Source organism: Psittacula echo (assembly GCF_963264785.1).
Source record: "Psittacula echo genome assembly, chromosome: Z".
NCBI lineage: Eukaryota > Metazoa > Chordata > Aves > Psittaciformes > Psittacidae > Psittacula > Psittacula echo.
This window is the reverse complement of record NC_137742.1, coordinates 63,871,344-63,897,059: the sequence shown is the minus strand read 5'-3', so window position 1 is coordinate 63,897,059 and position 25,716 is coordinate 63,871,344. Positions and strand designations below refer to the sequence as shown.

At 41.2% G+C, this 25,716-nt stretch overlaps 1 protein-coding gene across 2 annotated transcripts in view; it reads left to right on the top strand.

The window, feature by feature from the left end:
- SEMA6A (semaphorin 6A) overlaps nt 1-25,716 on the top strand; it is a gene marked incomplete at both ends in the record, with an annotated part of 62,993 nt that overhangs the window by 9,375 nt on the left and 27,902 nt on the right. Inside the window, 14 exons of one of the 2 annotated variants that reach the window (XM_080637714.1) lie at nt 58-120; nt 993-1,094; nt 5,777-5,867; nt 8,866-8,985; nt 9,994-10,082; nt 10,971-11,188; nt 14,045-14,176; nt 16,958-17,113; nt 18,512-18,688; nt 19,404-19,544; nt 19,648-19,728; nt 21,700-21,758; nt 23,568-23,588; nt 23,721-23,771. In XM_080637714.1, coding sequence (XP_080493840.1) covers nt 58-120; nt 993-1,094; nt 5,777-5,867; nt 8,866-8,985; nt 9,994-10,082; nt 10,971-11,188; nt 14,045-14,176; nt 16,958-17,113; nt 18,512-18,688; nt 19,404-19,544; nt 19,648-19,728; nt 21,700-21,758; nt 23,568-23,588; nt 23,721-23,771 — 1,501 coding nt within the window. The remainder of the gene's footprint in view (nt 1-57; nt 121-992; nt 1,095-5,776; nt 5,868-8,865; nt 8,986-9,993; nt 10,083-10,970; nt 11,189-14,044; nt 14,177-16,957; nt 17,114-18,511; nt 18,689-19,403; nt 19,545-19,647; nt 19,729-21,699; nt 21,759-23,567; nt 23,589-23,720; nt 23,772-25,716) is intronic. The other variant, XM_080637715.1, reaches the window with a different exon arrangement.

Below are 25,716 nucleotides of genomic sequence, written 5' to 3'. Positions count from 1 at the left end.
TGAAATTAAATGCAACAACCTCTGGGCTCTAATTGATTTCTTTCTTGATCCTTGCAGAAATTGACATGGAAATCTAGACAAGCTGATGTAGACACATGCAGAATGAAGGGAAAACATAAGGTAGGCAATTTTCATTTCTTCGGCATCTGCCACTTTAGTTGCTTCACTATTATCTCAGGCTGCTATCTGTGATGTGGAATGGATCATGCCATTCACTTCTTGCCAGTAATTGCTTTTTCCGTCAACTTACTGAAGGCTTTAATTTGCAAAAATAGTTTACTTTTAATGTGATAAATCATTGCAACAGGAGACACAGGAATATCCTGAAATACTTAAGGCACTGAGGATTTTGGACATAATGCTTAGTGTACTGATTTTGCTTACCAGTTGCCTCAAAAGCTAAGTGCTGCTGTCCATCCTCCAGAAGGAATTTACGGATAAGTTTGTGTAAAGCATCAGAAAGCATGTAAGGCATCAGAAAGCATGAATGTGTACAGATGTTGAAGGACTGTTTTTCACACCAGTTTTAGCCTATTGTATATGACCTATGACTAGCACCTGTGGTATCAGAATTAGTTGGCAGACTCTTTGATCCTTTACACCTGCTTCCCCTTACAGATACTTTATGCCAATACATTGCATTGGTGATGCTACTGTCTTACAGCAACGCTGGTGAGAGGAAGATCAGATTTTGCACTCTTGGGGAAAGCAACAGCTTTAAAACAGAATTCACCTATATGAACAATAGCAAAATCTGAGCTATGACATTAATATAATATCTTCAGTTCTTTGTAACCATTTTTAAACCACTAGAATATAAATCAATTGCATCTTGCTCATTGTCAGTTAAATATAGATGAAAATAAGCTGAAAATATCACAGTGGCTACCAGCTAATTTCATTTTAGACCCGACAATGAAATATCAAGGCATAAAAATAAAACCAGACACTCAAAATGCAGTAGTTGAAATTCTTTTATTATTTTTCTTCAGGATGAATGTCATAACTTTATTAAGGTTCTCCTAAAAAGAAATGAGGATACACTGTTTATCTGTGGAACAAATGCATTCAACCCTTCTTGCAGGAATTACAAGGTATGTGATCTGTTTGTGGGATTTCATTTATGCCTTGTCTTTCTGTTGGATTTATTGTGACTCTGCTGGCAGCAGCATGAGGTTGTCATTCAACAGTGCATCATTCAACTCTGTAGCATTTATCCCCAGTTGTTTCAGTGCTACAGAGCTCAACATTGATTGTATTTCTGAGGATTTCTTGGGCTGATTACCTACCTCTTTTCAACTCCTGCACGTCAAGAGTTTATTGCGAGTTTGTATTGCCCTCCACAGATGCAGAGTCCTTCAGATCCCTGCTTGGGAATGCAGTCACTCTTCAGAAAGTTCCCCAGCTTGTTACTGACACCCATATCAAGTCATAGGTTTATGCTCAGGGTTACCTCTGGAGTAGCACATTTTAAATGTCTCTCTTGTATTGTTCTCAATACCAAAGCCAGTACTTAAGACACTTGAGGGATTAGCACAGCAAACTCCCAAGAAGGTTGGGCACCCAGCAGATAGCAGTGGATATCCTATGGCATTGTGTGCTGTAAAAGTGATTGACAGCAGATCTCCACAGGGAAAGGTACAGCAGGAGGATGATGTATTCCTCACTAACTGAGACTCCGTAAAGCCAAAACATTGTCCTGAGCAGTGTAGAAAACTGTGCTGATCTGTGGATACTCAACATTAATTCACTGACCCCTGTGTCTTCCTCTGGCATAGTGTATCCTGGTTATCTGCGTTTATTCAAATGCTTCCCATTTTCTCAGGTTTGCACCAGTATAATATGATATTACCCCTCAGCAGTGGATGTCTCTGAAGTAACTTTGAAATGAATTTATTTAGGTGCTTTTAATATACAGACTTTGTTTTTCCAGGCACTGCTACGTCCCACAGGTAATTTCTCATCCTTCTTTAGGAAAAAGAAAATTCAGCTTTGATAGCACTGTTTCTGATAAAGTCACAGCACAATTCTCATTCATTTCACTGGGCTCAGAGTTATTGTAAGAAAAAAAACAGACCAGAGTAAAGACATTAACATCCAGAAAATCGCCTTCCTTAGTGGTATTCGCTGTGACTGCTTCTCTTGCTGGCTTTTTCTGCAGTGCTGCTTTACCTTGTTTAGCCACTGTGATGGCTATAGTTCTAGGAAACACTGAAGTTCGAAATAGTCTTTTCTTTCCATCTGTGAAGGAAGAATCAAATTTGAATAAAAACACAAGCCTGTGTCATGGTAATTGTTTGATGCAGATAGCTACTTTGTTAACAGCCATTTTCTTCTTTTCTTGCTTTCTGCTCCTAGCATGTAATGAAGCTTCTTGGTCTCAATGCTGTATTTAGTCTTCCAGCACAGTTTGTAATTTTTTAGCTTTTAATGCCATTAATGGAGCTAACAAATTTCAACCAGACCCCATGTAAGAAAGGTGTCTTTTAATACAGCTATTTCATAGAATCATAGAATAGTTAGGGTTGGAAAGGACCTTAAGATCATCTAGTTCCTACCGCCCTGCCATGGGCAGGGACACCCCACACTAAACCATGTCACCCAAGGCCTCATCCAACCTGGCCTTGAATACCGCCAAGGATGGAGCATTCACAACCTCCCTGGGCAACCCATTCCAGTGCCTCACCACCCTCACAATAAAGAATTTCTTCCTTATATCCAATCTAAACTTCCCCTGTTTAAGTTTTAACCTGTTACCCCTTGTCCTGTCACTACAGTCCCTGATGAACAGTCCATCCCCAGCATCCTTGTAGCCCCCCCTTCAGATACTGGAAGGCTGCTATGAGGTCTCCACGCAGCCTTCTCTTCTCCAGGCTGAACAGCCCCAACTTTCTCAGCCTGTCTCCATACGGGAGGTGCTCCAGTCCCCTGATCATCCTCATCGCCCTCCTCTGGACTTGTTCCAACAGTTCCATGTCCTTTTTATGTTGAGGACACCAGAACTGCACACAATACTCCAAGTGAGGTCTCACGAGAGCAGAGTAGAGGGGCAGGATCACCTCCTTCGACCTGCTGGTCACGCTCCTTTTGATGCAGCCCAGGATACTGTTGGCTTTCTGAGCTGCGAGGGCACACTGCAGCCGGCTCATGTTCATTTTTTCATCGACCAACACCCCCAAGTCCTTCTCTGCAGGGCTGCTCTGAATCTCTTCTCTGCCCAACCTGTAGCTGTGCCTAGGATTGCTCCTACCCAGGTGTAGGACCTTGCACTTGTCATGGTTAAACTTCATAAGGTTGGCATCAGCCCACCTCACAAGCATGTCAAGGTCCCTCTGGATGGCATTCCTTCCCTCCGGCATATCAACTGAACCACACAGCTTGGTGTCATCAGCAAACTTGCTGAGGGCGCACTCAATCCCACTGTCCATGTCACCAACAAAGATGTTGAACAAGACTGGTCCCAACACCGATCCCTGAGGGACACCACTCGTTACTGGTCTCCAGCCGGACATGGAGCCATTGACCACAACTCTTTGCATGCGGCCGTCCAGCCAGTTCTTTATCCACTGAGTGGTCCACCCATCAAATTGATGTCTCTCCAATTTACAGACAAGGATGTCATGTGGCACAGTGTCGAACGCTTTGCACAAGTCCAGATAGATGACGTCAACTGCTCTGCCCCTGTCCATCAGTTCTGTAGCCCCATCACAGAAGGCCACCAAATTGGTCAGGCAGGATTTCCCCTTAGTGAAGCCATGCTGGCTGTCACCAACCACCCTGTTGTTTTTCATGTGCCTTAGCATGCCTTCCAGGAGAATCTGCTCCAAGAGTTTGCCAGGCACAGAGGTGAGACTGACTGCTCTGTAATTCCCCGGGTCATCCATTTTTCCCTTCTTGAAAATGGGGGTTATATTTCCCTTTTTCCAGTCATCAGGAACTTCACCTGACTGCCATGATTTTTCAGATATGATGGCCAGTGGCTTAGCAACTTCATTCGCCAGCTCCTTCAGGACCAACGGATGGATTTCGTCAGGTCCCATGGACTTGTGTACGTTTAGGTTTTTAAGATGCTCTCAAACCAGATCCTCTCCTACAGTGGGCCTAGGGTGTTCATTCTCACAGTCCCTGCGTTCGCCTTCCAAGACTTGGGTGGTGTGGTCAGAGCCTTTGCCAGTGAAGACTGAGGCAAAGAAGTCATTACGAACCTCAGCCTTCTCCAAATCCAGGGTACCCAGTTCTCCAGATATCTTCCGAAGGGGGCCTACATTGTCCCTAGTCTGTCTTTTACTCGCTACGTATCTATAGAATCCCTTCCTATTATCCTTAACATCCCTAGCCAAGTTCAATTCTAACTGGGCCTTAGCCTTCCTCACCTGGTCCCTAGCTTCCCGGACAACATCCCAGTATTCTTCCCAGGCCGCCTGTCCCTGCTTCCACCTTCTATAAGCCTCTTTTTTCCTTTGAGTTTTCCTGAGCAGCTCCTTATCCATCCAAGGAGGTCTCCTGGCCCTCTTGCTGCATCCTGATGGAAGGAATATAAATGGCCCTCCTTACCCTTACTGCAGACATCTCATTCACTGTGACACATGGCCTCTGAACACTGTTTCACCTGTTGCTGAGCTGCAGGAGCTGGATAGTGGTACCTCTTGAAGTCAGCCGAAGGTCTCTCCAATACCTGTCCTGGCTTTTCCTCCATGTATTTCTGCAGTATATGTAGAGAACTAAAGTTATGCCAAGCAGAAAACAGGGCTATTCCTCCACCCTGCCAATGGAAGTATGGATGGGCCCTTGAATAAACACAATTCCTTTCAGAGTGGGTTCTGACAGGAAGAGTACATGACAGAAAACAAACGGTGACCACTGGAGGACTTGGGTGCTATAGCATGCGAACTAAAAGTTGATGGTGCCAGCTGGGTTATTTTTCATGCTCTGTGAATTTGTATTGTATGTGGTTTATGCAGTATGAGCTGCTGAAGTCACTTGAACATGCTAGAAATATTCGTACTCCCAAAATATGATAGTATAAGAATCCTAAAGAGATAAGAGCTGTATCTTTCCCCCATAGCTCAGTAAACCCTCTTGAACTTAGTGTAAAGTTGACCTGTACATTGTATGATTATCAGTGCTCAGGGTGAATTTATTTCCCAGGAGTTACACTTAAGCTTCAGATTTTACAGTTCCTGCACAGATTAATTCTTGCCTGATGGTAAGAGGATTTCTCCATGACACAGACTCAACTGACAGAGTTAGACTTCAAGAGCATCCTTCTGAGTATGCAAATAGAGAAAGAGAGCAGCACCACTGTTGGGACTAGAGCAGAAGGATCTCTGGACTTTGGGGAGAAAAATGCACGCACAGATAATTGTCCTAGTGTTGTTTCTTCTGACTGCTGTGGCTTGCAGTCTTTTCTGTGTATAAGAGCGCTTCTGTTGGATCACTGTTGAGGATAAATTTTGAATCCTTGCCAGAACCACAGGCCACATAGCCTGCTACAGTTCAACAGGAAGCTTGTGTACAGATAAAATATAGACTGAAGACTTTTGTAAAATGTGTTGGGGTAAGAGTGATTAGATCCAAAAGAATGCCTGATTTACTGCATGCACTTTTTTCAGATTGATTTTAACACCATGACTTTTGTCGGGTTTTTAACTTATAGTAGGAGCATAGTTACAGAAAGCACCTTCCTCCCTGCCCAGAAAAGAAGAAACACTGTCACAAGCCTCATCCTGGGTAAGAAGTTTTTTCTCTCTCTAAGGAGCTTCCTTTCATTTTTCAGATGGATACCCTGGAAGTTCTAGGAGATGAATTCAGTGGGATGGCCAGGTGCCCCTATGATGCAAAGCATGCCAACGTTGCGTTGTTTGCAGGTAAAGTGACAGAGATAAACATTTTGCTTCTGTCCTGCAGGCCAGGCTTGCCATAACACTCTGACCCTTGAGAACAGAACGTGAAAATCTAAGTGGCAAAGGGAGTCAATAGTGACTAAAAAAAAGGGTCATAAGGAAATCATGGCACAGAAGCCTTGCCTTCTCTGGTATTAACTTCACTATCATAAACACTGCCCAAAGCCTCAGTTTCCTGACTCAATACTTCAATATTTCCTGGACTTGTGATAATATTATGCCAGACCAGTGTGAGGCACCATTTCTGGCTGCATCCAGCTTCTGCAGAAGTCAAGGAAAGTCAAGGTTTATGTGAACTTTAATGAGAGGTGGGTAGGACATGGCAGGGGGCTTGGAACTAGATGATCTTAAGGTCCTTTCCACCCCAAACTATTCTATGATTCTATGGCATGCACTTTAACAACTCTAAACTTAAGTTAAACTTTGTAATAAAAGGAAGTTAGGTAACATGCTGTGATGTACCCTTTTCTAGATCTAGGAGGAGAGGGAAGGTGATTTTATTATAAAGCAGAAAATATCTCAGTGTGGTGTTACTGGCTGTTGCAGACATGAAGAGAAATGTGTTGATTAATAATGAATTATGCTGCATGCAGCGGAATACAGTTAACTCTGATTTCTACTACAATAGTTAAGTGAGCGATTATTAATGGAGTTGATTCAGGCTGTTGATTGTGTGGTATTTTTTTAGCTCTTTTCATGAATTCTGGATTAAATTGTTTCTTTATTGAACTTCCCTTAGTGTAAACCATGCTGATCTTTTGTTAGATTTGCCTGTAAGGTAGGTGGTAAAGATAATACCAAAGTCAGACATGATAATGTCAATCCTCTTCAGCAGGTGTGATACTAGAAAGCAGAGCTTGGGTGCTCACATGAAAATACTTTAGCTATTCCTCTGAAGATTTAAGAGTGTGCAAGTATTTCATCCATTCTGAAGTGAATCTGTGGCTGAAGAGCTGTAGTAAGCACTACTGTGTTTGAGGTGTCATCATCTGCCTCAGAAATGAGAGATTTTATAGCAGGTTGCAATTTTTTTTTTCTTTTTTACTCTTTAAAGTGTAAATAAATGGGTCCTTTTGTTTCAAAATAGTGATGATGATGATGGTGGTAGTATGTAGTTTCTTAATTGCAGTCAAAAGAACATAAAGTAGAAATTCTGTGATTGCAGCAGGTAATTCATAAACCATGGAAAGAGAGAGACACCTTCAGAGAAAGATTTATCCCATGTGTCTCAGATTCCCTATCCTTAGGGTAGTCTGAACGACCTTTCAGAAGAGCACTTCTCACAGTACTGGCCAAGAAAGCGCTTATGACTAACTTACTGTAAACATTTACTTTACATGCAGCTGAAGTTGAGTAAGATGACTCCCAGTCTGTCACTGAAGAAGTCCTTGCAGTATTTGAAAATAAAAAATATATTTATAGAAATGATCATGCTCTTTCATGATGATTCAGAATAAATGTGATACTGTTCAAATACATTCTTGTAGAATATACCGTGTAAATCTGCTAGCTTCAGGAAATCACCATTTTATATGCCATACATATTGATACTCATGGTAACTTTTTGGAGTGCAGTGAAAAGCATTTTCAAGGCAGTTTAGGGCACTAATCCAGCTCATCCGAGTCTGTTGGGTGCACTTACATGAATACGGTTCTTCTTGCAGCCTGTAGCTATTACAGCTGATATGCACAAATTGTAATTGGTCACATGGTCTTCAGGAGCTTAGCAGGAAATAAAAAAAGTGTTATTGTATTAATATGAATTCAGACATCCATATCTAAACAATTCAGCTTTTTATTCTGTTTTAAAATCATTTTTACTCTCTGCTTTTTTTCTTTTTTTTTTTTTTTTGTTAAATTATTTTTTCTGTTTTGCTAAGAGAAGCAGCCCATTTTTAAATAGCCAAATAATGATGGGAAATATGGGGGATCAGAGTACAGTCCTGCTAATAAAAAAGGGTGTGATTTTTCAATCTTGAGCTGAAATAAAACATTGTCTCTAAGTGCAATGAGGAGATCTTGACCCATAGCAGCTTCTATGCTTTCTGATGGATATGTCCTCCGTGCTTGTGACGTCAAGGCCCAGCATTGCAACATAATCTCTGTCAAATGAAATGGAGGCCATTCTGACTTTTATGTAGACACAACAGAGTTGTGTCCTCATGCTGCAATGTTTGTGCTTCTACTATACATCATGTTCCAAGATGTGTCTCACACATGAAAACAGCCCTGTACAGTTACCATGACCCGCAAACTGATCAGACAACAAATGTAATTTAAAAATATTGGAACTAATGCTTTTACTTCCTCATAGGTTTGCATTTTTTGGTTGTCCTTTTCATTGCTTGTCCTTCAGTTATTTAACAGAGAGGAATGCATAATTCATGCAGAAAACGCCTAAAATACATTTTAGAAAAGAAACATAGATAGGCAATCCTCCTCCATCTCTTTGTATCCCTGTTTCGCCTGGGCTCTGTGCATGCTGTTTGATTTTTTGCTAGTGATCTTTGGCAGAGGAAGAGTGCTGTCAAAGGGAGAAATTTGCATAAGTGTCAATTAGCTGCAGTCCGTAAGACCTGTCTGGCTTGCCCTCCAAGTTAAAACTAACAGTTCTGTCACAGTTTCCCCGTATTTGTTGTGCTCATAAACGTAGGCAGAATTTATGAGCATTGAACCAGAGGCATCTGCTGGGAAACTGGACAGGGTATGACTTACCTACGCTGGAGAAAAATTACCCCATAAGGTTTCTTCTTCCACAGCATCCCTCTGATATGACAGTTTTGAAAATTGGTGACATGCTTGTTCAGTGCTCAGTCCCCTTTACCTAGCTGAACTTTTCCCTTCATGTTCCTAAGGAGATTGTGACGATATTGTTTGCCCATCTCATTCGACTGATGAAAGAAGCGAATTACATTATTTCTAATGCACCTCCACTCTTGTTTCTTCTTTCTTTCCTCCCCAGAGGGAAAGCTGTATTCTGCCACAGTGACCGACTTCCTTGCAATAGATGCAGTCATATACCGGAGCCTTGGAGACAGCCCAACTCTGCGGACAGTTAAGCATGACTCAAAGTGGTTGAAAGGTAGATAAACAAACAAAACAAAATGAGCAGCATCTCTGATGAGAGTCTTGTATTCCTGACAGACCTCTCTGTCATTTAATTTCACCACTGCTTTCTGTTTATCTTTCTCCTTCTTCTCCTGACCCCAAGTTACTGCACCTGACAGAAACTGTGAGCATGGTAGATCACAATATATATTCCAGCAAGCCTTCCAAGCTGAAATCCGTCAGCTTACAGCTGTTGGATATAAAGGTCGGAACTTGCAGATCTAGGTGTACTTGAACTGAGTTTGAAAATATTCTTGCCCCAAGGAGTGTGTTAGGTAACAGTCAAGGCTTCATGAAGCATAGAGGGTTTGTCCTGTAACATTAAGATTCATCAATGAAAATAAAATTATGGGAATATTGCACAAAGCTTTTCTTTTATGGTTCTTAGGGACTGTACAGCTGCCACTGAATTAGGCAGTTTCAGTGCTCTAAATGCCCTCATTGTTAAAAACAGTGCTGTTTAGTTTCATGTAGGCGTTACAAATAGTTAGCATTTGGAATGATTTTAACAGTGAGCAGAGCCATAGTTTGAAGTCTTTTTCTGTGTGCAGAAATGTTTTGCCAGGTGTTGACTTAGTCCCACTTTGCTTGCTGCTACAGTCATGTGTGGGCAGAAGCAGTTACATGGTTTGTTTTTCCCTCCACACACAGCCTGCATGCCATGAAGAGCACTGCTTGGACCCCTCAGGCGTACCACTATATGTATTGCCTCTTTACCTTTCCTCATACTTCCACGCAGGGCAGACATATTAGTGGCAGACGCTTTAACTGCCTTGCAGTGATGTTGGCACAGACTTGTCCCCAGCTGTCCTGCCCCCAGACAGTGATTCTTCTGCAGTGGTGATGTTGCTAGTTCTGAAATCTGAGCAAGCTTGAGCAATCATTTCACGTCTGGGTGTTTAGCGTGAATGTATTTGGCTTCTCTTTGCATGCTATATGCTGTATGCGGTGCCTAAATAGGATGTCTTGGGTTTTTTCCTAGAACCATACTTTGTCCAGGCAGTGGACTATGGCAATTACATTTACTTCTTCTTCCGAGAAATAGCAGTGGAGTACAACAGCATGGGAAAGGTAAGGGCAAAAATATTGCCTTGAATGACTTTGTCAGATTCAGGAGGAACAAAACATATGCTATTCTTGGACCAATGCTGTTAGGAGTGACCTTGAAATGAGAACCATAAATCATGATGACAAGGTCATGATTTTGAGAAGATTCCTATCGCTTAAGCCAAAAGGTTGGTTGGAGTGAAACATTTCATTGCCTTGAAAAGAAACAGGGTGGTTTCCTACAGTGATGGTGTATACTGGAATCTCTTTTCTAAAATCATAAAAAGAACAAGGCAAATGTAGGTAGTTCAGTTTAGCAGGAAATTGCTGAAAACAAACTCCAAAGCAGGGAGATATTTTTCTTTAAGAAATCTGAATTGGAGTGCTGAATAAACAGGGGCAGGCATTCTGTGCTCTGCCATTCTGCAAAGAATAATTAAACACTTTCTGCATTTTTACTAATTTCATAATAGCTTTCTGATTAAGCAGTCAGAAGAGCTGACCAAGGTCACAAAGGTGGAAGGCAGGAATAAAAGCCCAGCGAGATCTGCATAGGTTTTAGGTGCTGAAAACACAAGAGTCAGAACAGGCAGCGTGGGTTGCAGTGACTGTGAATATAAAATGTGCTTTTGTTTGGGGAAATAGAAAGCTAAGTAGTTGGTATGGAAATGAGTTTTATATGGGTTGAGGACAGAACTCCTGAAGGATTTATGGCTGTATAGTAAATGCTACAGCCTTATCTTTTATAGCACACTGTTCCAAAGCTTAATTTTTTTCTGTTTCTTATTTGTCACAGATTATGGAAACGTGGGATTAAATTAAGCACCTTGTTGTAAAAGCAGCATTCCAACAAAATCTTTAGTTCAAACAAGCATTTAATTTTCTCCATTATTTTTGCTCTGCTCCTTCTAGGTAGTTTTCCCAAGGGTGGCTCAGGTTTGCAAAAATGACATGGGAGGATCTCAGAGAGTGCTGGAAAAACAGTGGACTTCCTTTCTCAAGGCTCGTTTGAACTGCTCAGTTCCTGGCGATTCACACTTTTACTTTAACATACTCCAGGCAGTTACAGATGTTATCCATTTCAATGGTCGGGATGTTGTTTTAGCAACCTTCTCCACTCCATATAATAGGTAATAAGGACAATAACCTTTTACCTTCTACTTCCTTCATCTTTTGCTTTTCACTGCAGTTTCTTTTTACTTCATGAAGGTACAAAAAGTGATTGCTTATACAATGTAAGTATTATTTACCACGTTCATACCAGTAGTTTGTGTTTCATTTTAAGACACCCTTGTATTGCTTACTGCATTTTGTATCTGATAACTTAGAGCAGCTTTCAGCCATTTCCGATCTGGACATGTTCCTTGGTCATACTTTCTCATACATGGGACTAATTCAGACCAGCCACCAAGAAGTTTTGCAGAATGTTATTCCAAAGAGAAAATATGATTATTATTTTTCTCACAAAGAAAGGACTGCACCTGTGCTGTTTACATCTAACCCCCAAAGCCATGTTAGTACTCCTTCCCTTTATCTCATGTATCCCTGCTGGTTCTTACATTTTCTCCTGGGAGAGCCAAGAACCTAAACCGTCCTGCTGGCTGGGGCAGAGGGTCCCCAGAACATCTGAATTTCGTTGTTCGTGTGGTTTTCCAAAAGCATCAGTTCATCTGCGAAGAATTTATTACCATTGCACATTATAACATGTTTCTCCAGAAGTTATTAGGAGAGTAACTGTATCTAATTATCGAGGTCTCCCAGAGAAGTTAAAAAAATAGTAGCACTCTAATTAAAAAATATATTGCTGTTTCACTGAGTAATGTTCGAGCTGAAAGGGGAACTTTATTGTTGAAATTCATCTGGTTTTGCTGTACACTCACCATGTCTTTTCAAGCCTGACCTCAGTGTGGTCATGCACAGAACTAACTTCATATAAGAGTAAGCCCAGGCCTGTAATACATAGTTGCTGCTTTTGACATCAAAATGCTAGGAACTGCAGTGGAATAATTATGCCATCAATAGGGAATACAGAATTAAATTAGGATGATCTCTTTTTATGCAAACTAGCTTAGTAAAAACAAGTGAACAAACAGAGATTCAGCATCAGAAAATAGGTCGTATCTTAAGATTATCTCAGAACTGAGATTGTCCTACCATTCTGATAGTATTTCCTGTGGTGTGTCATGAATAATAGTTTTCCCTGCATTTAAAATCTAAGTACTTGGTGTTAAAATCAAGCTACTATTTTATAGGCTCCACTTTTTGTCAGATATTGAAGATGACAGAAAAGTGCATAGGTTTGGAGGCACCTCATTAACAAACCTGCCTCTCACACCGACAGATCTCTTTCATTCCTCCCCTACTGAGAAAAAGCTGCAACAAATATCTTTGATCATTGGAGCAAAGTTTCCCCTTAGGGTGAGCTGGAAGAGGTCCCCCAGTCTAATCTAAAGTCACTCAGGACAGGAGCTGGTGACAGGTTGTAGTCCAGTGGTTGGGCGATGGCTTGGCCGTGAACCACAGTACTCCATCCTTTTGGCGTTATCACACTGTGGACCTGCAAAATGCCATCCTCAAGAGTGAAAGTTATTGCAGTCTCTGTGTGTCGTTATGGGTTGAGCACAGTGACTCTGTGTAGTCACTGTGTAGTTATGGGTTGAGCACAGTTCTCAGAGCTTTTAGTTCTTTACAGCACTCCTCAAGACTTTAGGGGTTTTTTTTTCTTTAGGGCTTAATTCAACAACGTGCAAAATCTTCCAACTGAAGTGGGTCTTTTAGCTCGAGGTGTCTTTTAGGGTGAGGTCCTGTGTATGGCCAAATAGCCCCTTCACCAACTCTTACATCAACATACCTGTGGCTGCCTCCATTTAAAACTCCTCGTGTGTAGTGTCACATTAATATAGAGCTTTGAAGCTTCCTTCCATAAAAAAACACGATCTGTGGAGATCAAAGTAAGACTAATACTGTCTCCCTACTTCTTGTTTTCTTCAGTAATAATCATTTTGAAACCTTTTAATATTTAAAGTTATTTTATTATCAATTTATATACCTTTACGAATTTAATTTTATTCTCTGTAGCAGTATGATAGTTCTTATGATTTTTCTTTGGTATATATATATAACCTAGTAGCTAAAAGCAAGATTGAAAACCTCAGCCAGCTGGGTTCATGCTATTTACCTGATAAAATCAAGCAGTGAAAGTCAGACACAAATAGAGTAGTTCGTGTTAAAAAAATAAAAGGTGGGTAAATGAATAGTTCATGCTTCCAAGTAACTGGCCATGGAAAACCCCTGAGCCTTTTGGAAAGTATGTAGGTAAGGATATCATTAGATTTAGGGATTTGCATGCAAATATTCAAAAAGCTGAAATTTACAACTTTATGATCTAAAAATAAAATCGAATTTGCTTCTATAAGCTTTTTACACCTCATTGAGTTAAGCAAATTCTTGAGCATAATTAACTCCTTTCTTCTGGGAAAACTCGGAGATCAGGCTGTGGGAGGACGGAGTAATGACATGTAAATGCCAGGTCAGTGGTACATTGCGGCATTCTCCCAGTTTGATCAGCACCAACTTCTGAGCTTTCTGCAGTGTATTTTGAAGCCATGACAGGGACTGTGAGAGTTAATGCCAAGAGATGTTGTGACTTACAAGAACTTGAATTTTCAAATAATGGCTCTGAATGAGACTGACTATTACTCCTTATGCATTGTCAGTGGTACCCAGAGTCTCACAGATTCTTTCCTTTCTTCAGGATTGTTACAATTGCTTCTTACTGTAGAGGTTTTGCAATAAATTGTTCTAGAAGGATTGGTATATTTCAGGTTTTTCCATGGGGCTGGCTTTTCCTGTCAATGCTCAGAGGTTAGAGAGTTCAGGATTAAGTAGCTTCTGACAGGAAGTCTTCTATATAGCATGTTTTTCACTCAAGATCTTATGCGTAACTGCGGAATCAGTAACAATTTATGGGAAATGTCACTTTGCAGCATCCCTGGCTCTGCAGTCTGTGCCTATGACATGCTTGACATTGCCAATGTATTTACTGGGAGATTCAAAGAACAGAAGTCTCCAGACTCAACATGGACACCAGTTCCTGATGAACGAGTGCCCAAGCCCAGGTATGTTTCATGTATAGTGATGTTTTTCTGTTCCTGCACACAAAAAACAGAGGGGTTTGATAATTCAAACAGCCTTGTAAGGTGCAGATACATTTGAAAATACATGTTGTAACAGTGAATTAGAAGTTGAGTGAGAATTTTTCCACTTTAGCAAGATTTGTGTAACATAAGTCAAGCCAATGTCAGATCCACTTGGTCAGAATAATCTCTCACGTAAGAGTGGTGTGTGTTACATACCTGTTGCAAATTGGTTCAGTAATGGATATCTTATTACAAAGCCTGCACCAGTTCTGTGGTTTGCTATTCTGCAGCTAACATGCAATTAATGTGCCACAGAGGAAGCATCATGGGGACAAAAAAACAGCATTCCATCAAAATGGAGATTCGGTTTACCTCATTCCTCCTATGAGTTGTTTTCCCACTTCCACTTCCATCCTTTTTGCATGTGGCTCTTCTATTACACCCTCTTAGTGTTTCCTACAAGCGCTCGTTTTGTACAGGTTGCTGTTGACAGCCACTTGTTAACTCATTTACACCAGTGGCATTTTGCTCTGAGAACATGATATGAATGTAGATGAAGCAAATTAATTTATCTCAGTCAAGCTCTACCACTCTAATATATGTTTTACATTGTTTGGGGTATCCTAAATAACTTCAGAAGAAAAAATTATGTGAAACTTTCTGGTGGCAACTGAGTCTCTGCCTAAATCCAAATTTGGCCCATCATGTGTTAGAGTTGCCGAGTATAGTATTCCTGTGCTGTCTTTATTCTGAAGTTGTTACTCAAGAGAAGAGCCTGGAGATGACTGGAAAATCTGGTAACTTCTGTGTCTGTTTTCAGTCTGAGCCTTAGTAAGGCACCTGCTAGCACTGCTGCTGGATTTTCTTCTCCTTTTTTACAGTGTTTCAACAATTCATTAACACAATGGACTCCCTTGGTAGTGCAGGGCTGCGTAAGGGCTCCAAGATCATTTGTGTGGACTTTACTCAGAGAATACTGGCAGGGAAGAGGGAAAGGAGAGAGAAATCTTCTCTTCTGATGGGAAGGAAGAAGAGAGCGCTGCATTAGAAGTTTGTGGAGTAAGCCAATAGCAAGCTAACAGTTATGATAAAGACAGGAAAATGCAGCTCCTTCATAGCCACTAGTGAAGTGGTGAACACTGTTTCATGTAACATTTGGCTATTAATCTGTTTAGTAGAAATAATCATTACTTATAACTCATATTGAAATGCATGAGAGGCAAAAGACATCTTTGAAATAACATGAGTTTTATTTGGGTATCTTTGTATGGTGCAGAAACATTAGTGCTTCTATTGATCCTAACATTTCTAAGAACCACATTGAGCCTTTCAGAGGCCTTGCTTCCCTTTTTGGCTGAGATGCACAGCAGGGTTTACTTGGTTTTATGTTTATTCGATTAAACCAGTTTTGAGATTAAAAAGAATTAATCCTATCATGTGATTAGCATTTAGGAGGAAATAGGCCTCCAGATTAGGTATACATAAACGATAGGGACCATGGTGCCAAAAGGCGTAGGCTGCTCCCTAGAGTTCTCTGAGAGTGTCACCTTATGAATCAGTGCCCTGGCAAGGACTGGTGATACCCTTGGTTTCTCCTTCTCTACCTCTATTGCTAATTCTATATGCAATTACAAAACAACCAAAATATTTTGAATATGAAAAGAAAAACCACAGAGACTCTACATGTAGTGCTTATTATGCAACTGTGTGGGACCCTACCCACTGACCCACCTAATCCCCTCCAGTCCTATGCTACCTTCCTACATAACATTTAGATACCTAAGGTTTGAATATTTATCTAAGTCTGAGCTACAGATATGACAGGACCACTCTATATTTTGTTCAAGTTGGCGTTATTCCATTCATGATACTGGCTCTACCCACATCAAATCAGATGAAAACTGGACACTGCGGCATACTTATGAGTAGTCCATCTTTTATCTTCCCATCTCACAGTGGCTCAAAGGCTTGAAGAATCATAATGCTCTACGAAATGGGAGCAAATGGACCTTTTGTTGGCAAAAATAACCGACAAAATATTAATAATAGGTGAATCATTTTGCTTCTAGCTGTGTAGAGATGACCTCTCCAGAAAGAAAGGTTAAGTTACCTGTGAAGAGCAGGGTGGATTTTAGGAAATAGGGTGAGCGGGTTTGCATTTAAGTTGCCAAAGAATATTTAGATAATGTTTTAGTGAAAGCCTCAGTGTGTTACTGTATTTAAATTGTCTCATCCAAATTGAAAGAAGGGTAAAACCTATGTTTACATGTGTGCTTACTGGGTTGTCTTCTCCGATAGTCCACTTTCTACCTGACAGGACTGAAAGTGACTTTCTTTCACAGATGCTAAAAAGATCAACTTCCTTCTGTATGTTAGGGACTGCCTTTATTCCGGGAAAGAGCAGTCCACTAAGATAGTTACAGATCAGAAAGTCCCTTGCACCAGTGGGCAGCATCAAGCCATGCACACATGCAGTGATCATGTTCCATGTCAGTGGATGAACTACAAACTGTGCATGTCACACTCCTGCTAAGGAAATTTGTGTTTGTGCTTCTAGGTGACATGTTAAGTCCTTTTGAGCGGAGGATATAGCAGGATTTTAGGCCTTCCCTGAGGGGCTGAACAAGTACACCAGGCTTCTCACTCCCCCATTTAGATCCTTGTAATGCACATCAGATTTCACTGAGGGTATCATTACAAAAGGAGATTTGCACTAGGCATCAAGTAAGTGTTCTGGCTTTACCCTCTTGTTTTATTTAGGCCTGGTTGCTGTGCTGGCTCTACGTCGTTAGAAAAATACGTAACCTCTAACGAGTTCCCGGATGATACTCTGAACTTCATCAAAACACATCCTCTGATGGACGAGGCTGTACCTTCCATTGTCAATCGACCCTGGTTCCTGAGAACAATGGTCAGGTATGTACCTCTTGCTCATTGTAGCTGTCAAGTTGTGCTGATAGTATTGCTCAGAATACTCCTAAACTCTGTAAACATCCTTGGTGTGCTGGGCATGAATCCAAGTAGGAACAATGGCAGCACTGAGCAGATGCTGCAGAACTCCCTGAGCAGCTTTCAAGATAGATAGGAAAAAACCTCAGTCCTTTCCAACCACGCTGTGCTGAAACCGGATGTTGGAGGAAATGCTGTGAGGGGAAGGTTGGCCCCGCCTGTTGGCTTATGGGTCAAGTGTTTGAGGCAGCTCGGTAGAAAGCTTTGGGCAAGGATCAGCAGACAGCCCAGGGATATGTACACAGGATACAAATATGTCTGCCAGGATATGTTCACAGGATATGAAGATGTCTGTCGGGTTATGTACTGGTATGTTTTAATGTTTACAGAAGTGTATAGGCACAAGTAATCACATAATGTATCCTTTCTATGGCAACAAGAGAAAAATAATAATGAAGGGCTTTGAGCAAAGACTCATAAATCAGCAAGCCTCAAGTACACCATCCCCTTCCTATCAAATACATTCCCATTCTTTGCTGTGGTCACTATACTACTTATCTACCCTTCAGTTGTGAACAGAATAGAGTCACTAACTTTTGCCTATTTTCCTCATTCCCTCTGAACAAGGGTAGAGTTTTATGCCAGGTGCTGTTTAGCTTTGGAAGGGTGTGACTTAGTTCTAGTAATGTATCTTCTATCAGGTTTTTATGTCAGGTTCTATACCTCTAACCAAAGGTGAGAGCAGCAAGTTCTACAGAACACTTTTCCTTCACCACCAGTACCAGATAACTGGTACCAAATCACCAGTACTTGGTTTCAACAAATTGTGTCATCCCAAGATTCAGTATCGTCTCAGCACCCAGCTCACTTAGTGGCAGTTGTGTGATTATTTTTAGTGAGGAAAAAGGCATTTTAGCTTTTCACTACTGCACTGGCACAGCTTTTCCTGCCAAGAAAGTTGGATGTAGATCAGTTATCATTATCGCTGCTTTTAATGTGACAGAGCTTGAAATGAAAATAGAAAATTTGCTGTGCTAATTTTCTTTCCCTGCCTGAAGAACTCACCAGGCCAGTACTTTGCTTTTGACTGGGATAATTCCTAAATGGCCCCATTCCTTTCTGCAAACACTTCTGCTAGCTGTTGGACACATGGACTTGCGGGCACACACATGAAAATTCCCCACCATTTGGTAGCCAAACTGGTACTGTCTGTGTTGACTTACAAGGTTATTCAGCTAGGAAAAGTGCTTAAATACATTACATGGTTGCTAGAAGGCTACCATGCAGTTCTCTGAAATGGAAAATGTAATAAAATAAACAGCAATCTAATCCCAAGTGATGCAAAATGCCATGTTGCTATTCTAGATACCGCCTGACCAAAATTGCCGTGGACTCTGCTGCTGGGCCATATCAGAACTACACTGTGGTTTTCTTGGGATCAGAGAAGGGAATCATCCTGAAGTTCTTGGCACGGACAGGAAACAGTGGTTTCCTAAATGACAGCCTTTTCCTGGAGGAGATGAACATTTACAATCCTGAAAAGTGTGTATCTGACTTTTTGTACTTGTGTATGAGTGACTTTGAACTTCCAATTTCCCAGAGTAGGTTGTCCCATGAAAAGGGAAATAGTTAGAGAAGCCAAGTTTTTTTGGTAATTTTAAATTGTTTGAGGAAGGGATGTCTGCTTATCAGTCTCTACACTGCAATAAGATTTTTTTTTCCAGTATGTGTAGAAAAGAGCCCATCCTATGCAGCAGTTGCTGGATAATTAAAAGTGAATTCTGCAAAGGAAGATTAATTTTCTAATCCTGTAAAAAATACATGATTCCTCTCCAAATAACTCAACAACTGGCAAGCTGCTCTCCAAAGGAAGTTTCCTGCATTTCAACCTTCCTCAAATATGCCTAAGGGGGCTTTGAAGTGGGCCATAATCATGCGAAAACTTCAGCTACGTTGAGTGCTGGAGAAGAATAAACACAAAAATATGAAGGGCCCTTCAGAAAGCTTGTCTAGTGTGCCGTCTCTCTCCACTTCTTATTCCCCTGTCCCATGTATTTTTAATACTCACTTTTATGTGTATCAGTGGTTCTAGTGGCTATATTGTGTGTTCTTTTCCTTGCTGTATTCAGTTCTGCCATTCTTGGGTTGTTTTGCAGGAGCTTTAGGGGTTGATTTGTTTTATTCTTTAGCTTGAGGAATCATTAAGTTTTCATCTGGTTTCCCAGCAGAACTCATTTGAAACTTCTTTTTGAATCAGGTGCAGCTACGACGGTGTGGAGGACAAGAGGATTGTGGGCATGCAGCTTGACAAGCCCAGCAGTGCCCTGTATGTCGCCTTCTCCACCTGTGTCATCAAGGTTCCCCTGGGACGTTGCGAGCGTCACGGCAAATGCAAAAAGTACGTGCTTTCAGGTGGCTGTCAGTACATGTTTTCTTGGCACTGCAGGCAATGGGAAGGTGGGAGCACTCATGAATGCCACCTTGTGCTTTTCTTTCTCAAGGGCCTGCATAGCATCCAGAGACCCATACTGCGGATGGATGAAGGAGAGCGGGGTGTGCACACAGCTGGTCCTTGGCTCCAAGTGAGTAAGGGCTCTGGCTGGATGGGACGTGAAGGTCTGGCAGTGGCGCCGGGCAGTCTTGGTCAGAGCTATGTGAAACATGGAGCTCTTAGGAAAGGAAAAATGTGGGAAGTATTTGTTTCTACCTTATTTGCATTCAACCCTGAAATGTCTCACAAAGTTTTCTGATGTGAACTCTCAGCTGATTGGTAACTACTGAAGGAGGAGGAGGAAGAAAATGAAAGAGCTGTACTAAGGTTGTGTGTTATTGAAAGGAGGGAACTGGATGGGTATATCTGGACCAGCCCACGCTGGAGCCATCACAGCTGATTAAAGAGGCAATAGAATCCAAATTAAATTACTGAAGCAATTTGTCCATTGAAAACAAAACCAGTCCTTCTAATTTACTGTGCATTACTAAGAGGAATCAGAGCACAGTAAAAGCTTGAAGCAGATTCAGAGAAGTGCTGGATCTCCCCTTCCTTGAGCATGGAATTTAATTATCTTACAATAATGAAAGTCTGTGAAGGTTTGTTTAAATGTGGTTACTAAAGCCTTCTTGCAGGGAGCTGATCCGCTTCAGAGATCTCAGTTCTTGGCCACATCTGACATACCTCATGCTTGCCCGCTCTAAGGTGCAGCTATACTTCCTCAGGATAGTGGTGCAAGTGTAGCACAACATCACACAACCTCAACAGCCCCACTGCTTGCATCACTTAACCTTGCTCCTGAACAGGTCTTCAGTGTATAATGGATGAGTGTGCTTGTGTCTTGCTCTTAATTTCCTAATTCAACTCAAATGGTTTTGTCCACTGGGCATGCTGTAGCTTTTTTTTTTTTTTTTTTTTTTTAAATATGCTTTACTGTGAATGTGTGGACTGTTCCTGACTGGACATTTGGTAAATAATGTTAAAATTGACCTGTGTCCATACCAGATTTCCTCAGTATTCCCAAAATGCTTGAGTCTTTTTGCACTTCGATGGCATGTTGCAGGGAACTTACATACCTTACTGTAAAAGCAGCTTCCATGTTTATCAGTAGATCCATAGAGACAGGGGCAGCACAATTTGCAGTGGTGCATTCCAGAGGTGAGCAAGGCAGGTCGCTCTCCATCCAGTGCATAACACTTAGGAAGGGGATCCAGCTCAGCCGAGAAGATGTCTAGGGAACTTGTAAACTAGCCAACAGTTGGCAGAGATGTTAGGTGCCCTCCTGGAGTAGGTGACGCTTGAGCAGGAGTTTTAAGAACATGGAGTTGGGAATGAGGTGCCTGCAAGGATAATTACGCCTCAAGGGCAGGATCCTAACTAATGCAGACAAGAGCTTGTTTTGGACATTTTCCAAGGCTCTTGTCATTCATCTTTAATTGTACAGGAAGTTGGAAGAACAGCTTCACTAGTTATCCAAAATCACAGGCAGAGGTTAGCAGTGTAAATTGGGCATGCCAGCTGGAAAAGCCTGTGAGTGTTTTCAAAAAAGACCCTTGAGTTCAGTGAAATGCCATCAGTGGACTAGTACTTACGCCTTGCATCCTCATCCAGCACAGTACCTAAGTGACTGTTCAAACACAGGTCGTCTTTCCGCAGCACACTACCTACCCAATGGGTGACCTTCCTTCTCACGTCAAGTGTCAGTGCACCTTGTCTACTGTATGGACAAGTTAAGGTAGTAGCATAATTGCTCCTGATAAAATAATTTATGATAGCGTTAAGAGTTTAAAAGGTTTGAATCTGTTCACCTCCCTTGACAACAAGGCATACAGTGGATTTTTAAAAGTAATAATATGAAGAAGCAGCATTATCAGAAGCCAAGAAATCATTAAGCAATGATAAATAGCTCTATGTTGCAATTTTTCAGCCTTTTTGTGGAGGTTCCAAAGAAATGGCCAGTTTTCTGGCAGGGCTTTATTTCAGTTGAACATTTGATAATTTCTTTCTGGTCATGCCTGCGACTGTTGTTATTCATACTGTTTTGTATTTTCCTATTATTTAGACTGGCATTTGAACAGGACATAGAACATGGCAATACAGATGGACTGGGTGACTGCCAAAGTAAGCAAATCTTTTACCCTCTATTTACCATGTGTCACACCGTTCTTCTGAATGCCTCAAATCACCATTACGTGTTGGACATTCTTTGGTAGCAATATGTAAGCCACAACAGGGACAGCAATGACAGCTAATGATACAGGTCCAGAAGAAGAATGGTTGTTTAAATGTATATAAGGAAAATTGCCCAGTTGATGTGATTTATGCAAACACCAGACTTCAAAGCAGTTATGTAGTGAGAAAACCTCAGTTCTAGAGGATATTGATTATAGCAATAACATAATGAATTGGATGTTCATTGTCTTTGTTACCCATCATAGTTGGGTTGTTTATGTAGCTGCACAAGAAGCAGCTTGGTTTCTTCATGTAGAATGTGACTTGTACTACATTCCCATGAAGGACAGGGAGAGAGTGAAATATATCTTCAGCTTTGGTTTCAGATCAAGAAGTGGCAACTACTTACTTTGTGAATCTTAGTGGATTTTACACACAGGCTGGACAACATAGGGGTATTAAGAGTCAGTCACTACTGACCCTGCCTAATAAATTTTAATGGTAAACCTTAGGTACTGACAGCTTGAGTTGGAACCTTAAACGCAGTCTTTAAGCATTTATGTTTTGCACTGAAATGCTTAAAAGTGTACAGCTTGCACTGCATGCAAAGAAACCTTACATGCTGGTTTCTCAACCTTCAAGAATACCAACATCTGTGTTCAGGGCAGCTCTTGTTCCGAATGTTCTTGCCAAGTGTAATTCTGAGCCCCAAATATTATTTATAAACCTTACGAAATCAAGAATCACATTCTTTTCAGTGCAGTTTGCACTGATGCCAGTACATGCAATAAAACTGCTGAAGGTGAGGAAATAATGTACAATGAGAGAGTCATTACTTTTTGGAATACAGAACAAAATAATGGAGGGCTAGAATGTGCCGTGGGATACAGTGCTGGCCGGATGCTCTGGAGAAAGACAGAGCCTTCTCATGCCTTGTGCATCCTTGTTCAAGAGCCACTTACTACTGTGGTCACTGTGCTTGGGGGAGTACAAGGATTCAGCCTCTGCATGCCCTCCCTTCATCTCAGCTCCACATTCCTCTAAGACATGGGTTATGTAGGCTGTCTCAAAGTTTTTTGAAGGAGGTGTACACATAGTCCCTCCGGTTCTCCCTGTTAGTGCTGTTAGCACCAAAATCGGGTCAGTTCCCAGCTGATGCAGCTTTGCCCTTTCCTCTCCTTGGGCAAATAGGTTAGACAAAAGTGCAGGGTACCTAATATCAGTTAAATATAAAATAAAGGTAGGAAATTATTCAGAAACAGCACATTGTGCTCATGGAGAGACGTCTGTTTCTGTGCAAAGAGAACAAAGCCTATACCCTGCTTAAATCCCTCTTTAGCCCTGAATGATGCATTGAACCTTGACAATGCAAAGGCATAGATTTCATTCCCTGATAACCCAGCTGATCTTACTACTTCATGTGGTCTTGGGTCATTTGAGTTTTATCCTCACTGACTCCCACTGCTGGCTGCATCACTTGTATTGCCTCATGTTAGATAAAGACTTGATTTTACAAAGAAAGCCATGGCAGGAAGTACATTGGCCTTCCCAGTTGGTTTCCCTTGCACAGGGCTGGCCATGAACACTTTCAGAGCCAGACATTGTTTTCAGGTGTGTCTGAATATTAGTTTTACCTAGGTCATTAGGGTACTAATCACATAAGTATCAGCTGTAGGATAGAAGATTGCTAGCAGCAAAAGAGTAAAAAATAAAAAAGAGAGAAAAATAATGATTTTTCCTCTGTTATTTGTCTTTCAGATTCCTTCGTAGCCCTGAATGGTAAGGAAGTTCTTAGTTTCGTTATTTACTGACAGCAAATACATTTTGGAGGAATCACTTTTTACTAAAATCTTAAGTATTTTCATACTTTCGTTTTGCTTAATGTTTCTTCCCAATTTATTTTGTTCATAGACATCTCAACTGCTTCACCTGATCATGAAATGTCTTACGACACAGTGTATGGTCAGTTTATGGGTGTTTTTAAAAATTCCTCCTGATCCCTGTCTTAGCTAGTAGTTTCTGTACTCAAATAGCTGTTGCCCTTTAATACTTGTTTTGTCTTGGTCTGAGGGCCTGATTCACTAATCACAGCTAGTATTGAGGCATACCTCTTGATTTTCAATCTGTCTTTTCTTGTCTTCCCTCAAAACTATCTTCATTGACTTGAAGCAAGATTTGGCCCATTTTAATGGGATATGAGCAGACATTAAGAGCATGCTTCATCTGAACACTCAGAGAAAGGAACACTTGGGTACAATGATGCATCCTACCTATTTGCCAGGAAAAACAAGATAGCAGCTTCCCACTCATGTTTCGTCATGAGGCTGGCGTCATGACTGCTGCAGCAGACAGTCAGAGATACCTCAGGGAAAGGGGCAGAACTGTCCCTGGGTTACAGAAAGATCTCTCAGAAGGAAAATTAACCTGTTGACCATGTGCGCTGAGACTGGGTTATGCCTTGACTCCTGCAGGGCACTGCTAGGGTGAGTCATTTCTGTTACCCATGCTTGCAGTATCTGATCTGTAAAAAAAAAAAAAAAAAAAGGATTCACATAGCAAATTAAATTACCTGAGCTGAAGAGGAGCATTTCTGCAAGACTAGAGTAGCAGTTTCCCATGAGGCAGCTGTTAATCTGTGCTCACAGTGCTTTCCGCTACTTTGTTCTGTATATTTGGAAGTGGATTACTCTAGTACTTGGAGTGCAGAATAAATGCTTCATGAGGAATTATTGCAAAATAAATAATCACTTTAAATTCAAACCTAGACCTATATTGCAGTAGTTTGTCTTTATATACATCCTGCGCACAGAAAAGTACTCACAAGCTAAGAGGATATGCGGTATTGCTCCCAGTGAAGTCAACGGTTAATTTCCATGTGGAATGGGAGCTTGCTTGTGAAGTTGTTTGCAGGCTGTAAAAGACTAGCAGTTCACCAGTGAGAGGGCAAATCCACCATATGTTTGGCTGAACATAGCAAGAGGTAGGTTAGCGTGCAGTTACTACGAACATTTAATAGGGCCTTTCATCTCGTGCCTGCAAAACATGGAGGTACAAACCAGAACCAATGACAGCTCAGTACAGCAGAATATAAATAACTGGAGGCACAGTAATGCTGTTCAGCATTTGTAAAAATAAAATCAAATTTGCCATGTTCTTTATTACCGGGACATGGAAAATGTGCAGGTGAAACTTGTTTGAAAGTATGATAATGAAAACCAGTGAAGGGAATGTACAAAATCAAAGACAAGTTGAAACTTCATAACGTGTGGAAGACTCATGGTTTCATCTGCATATGCAGCTTGTACTTTCTTTCATTTGAAAATTGTATTTCCAATGCACAAAACAGTAATTAAAGAATAGTAATAATTAAATTTGTACTGCTGAATGTAAAGATAAAGAAAATGGCCTTTGCGTAGTGCTGATGTGCTACCAGAAGTGTTCTAGATTTCCTGCTTCCAAGCACCTTTGTAGGCCGAACAGTTACATCTGTGGGGCTGTGGCTGTTGATCCCATCAGCTACCATATTAGTAAGGACTTTAGCAAAAGCTGATATTTTAATATGACTAGGAAATCTGAAAAGTTATTCAAGTGAGCAGCAGAGTGAAAAAAGCTGGGAGTACAGGTAACAAAAGGGAGTCCATTTGACTGTCCAGGCATGTCAAGCCCAAAGACAGACCCCAGGAATTAATCCAGCTCTTTGAGTACGACCCTACTGGCAGATGCAGTGGAGAAATGCAGACCCAACATTAGGATTGGTTCCCACTTATGCCCTGTCTTTCACAGATGACTTCACTGACCCTCCTCGGGAACATCCTGATAAAGTGGTCTTTAGGCAAGTCAGCTCTTCCTTTTATGGGTTTAGTGAAAATACCTATTCTGATATTATTGCAGTTATTTTGTTCACCTA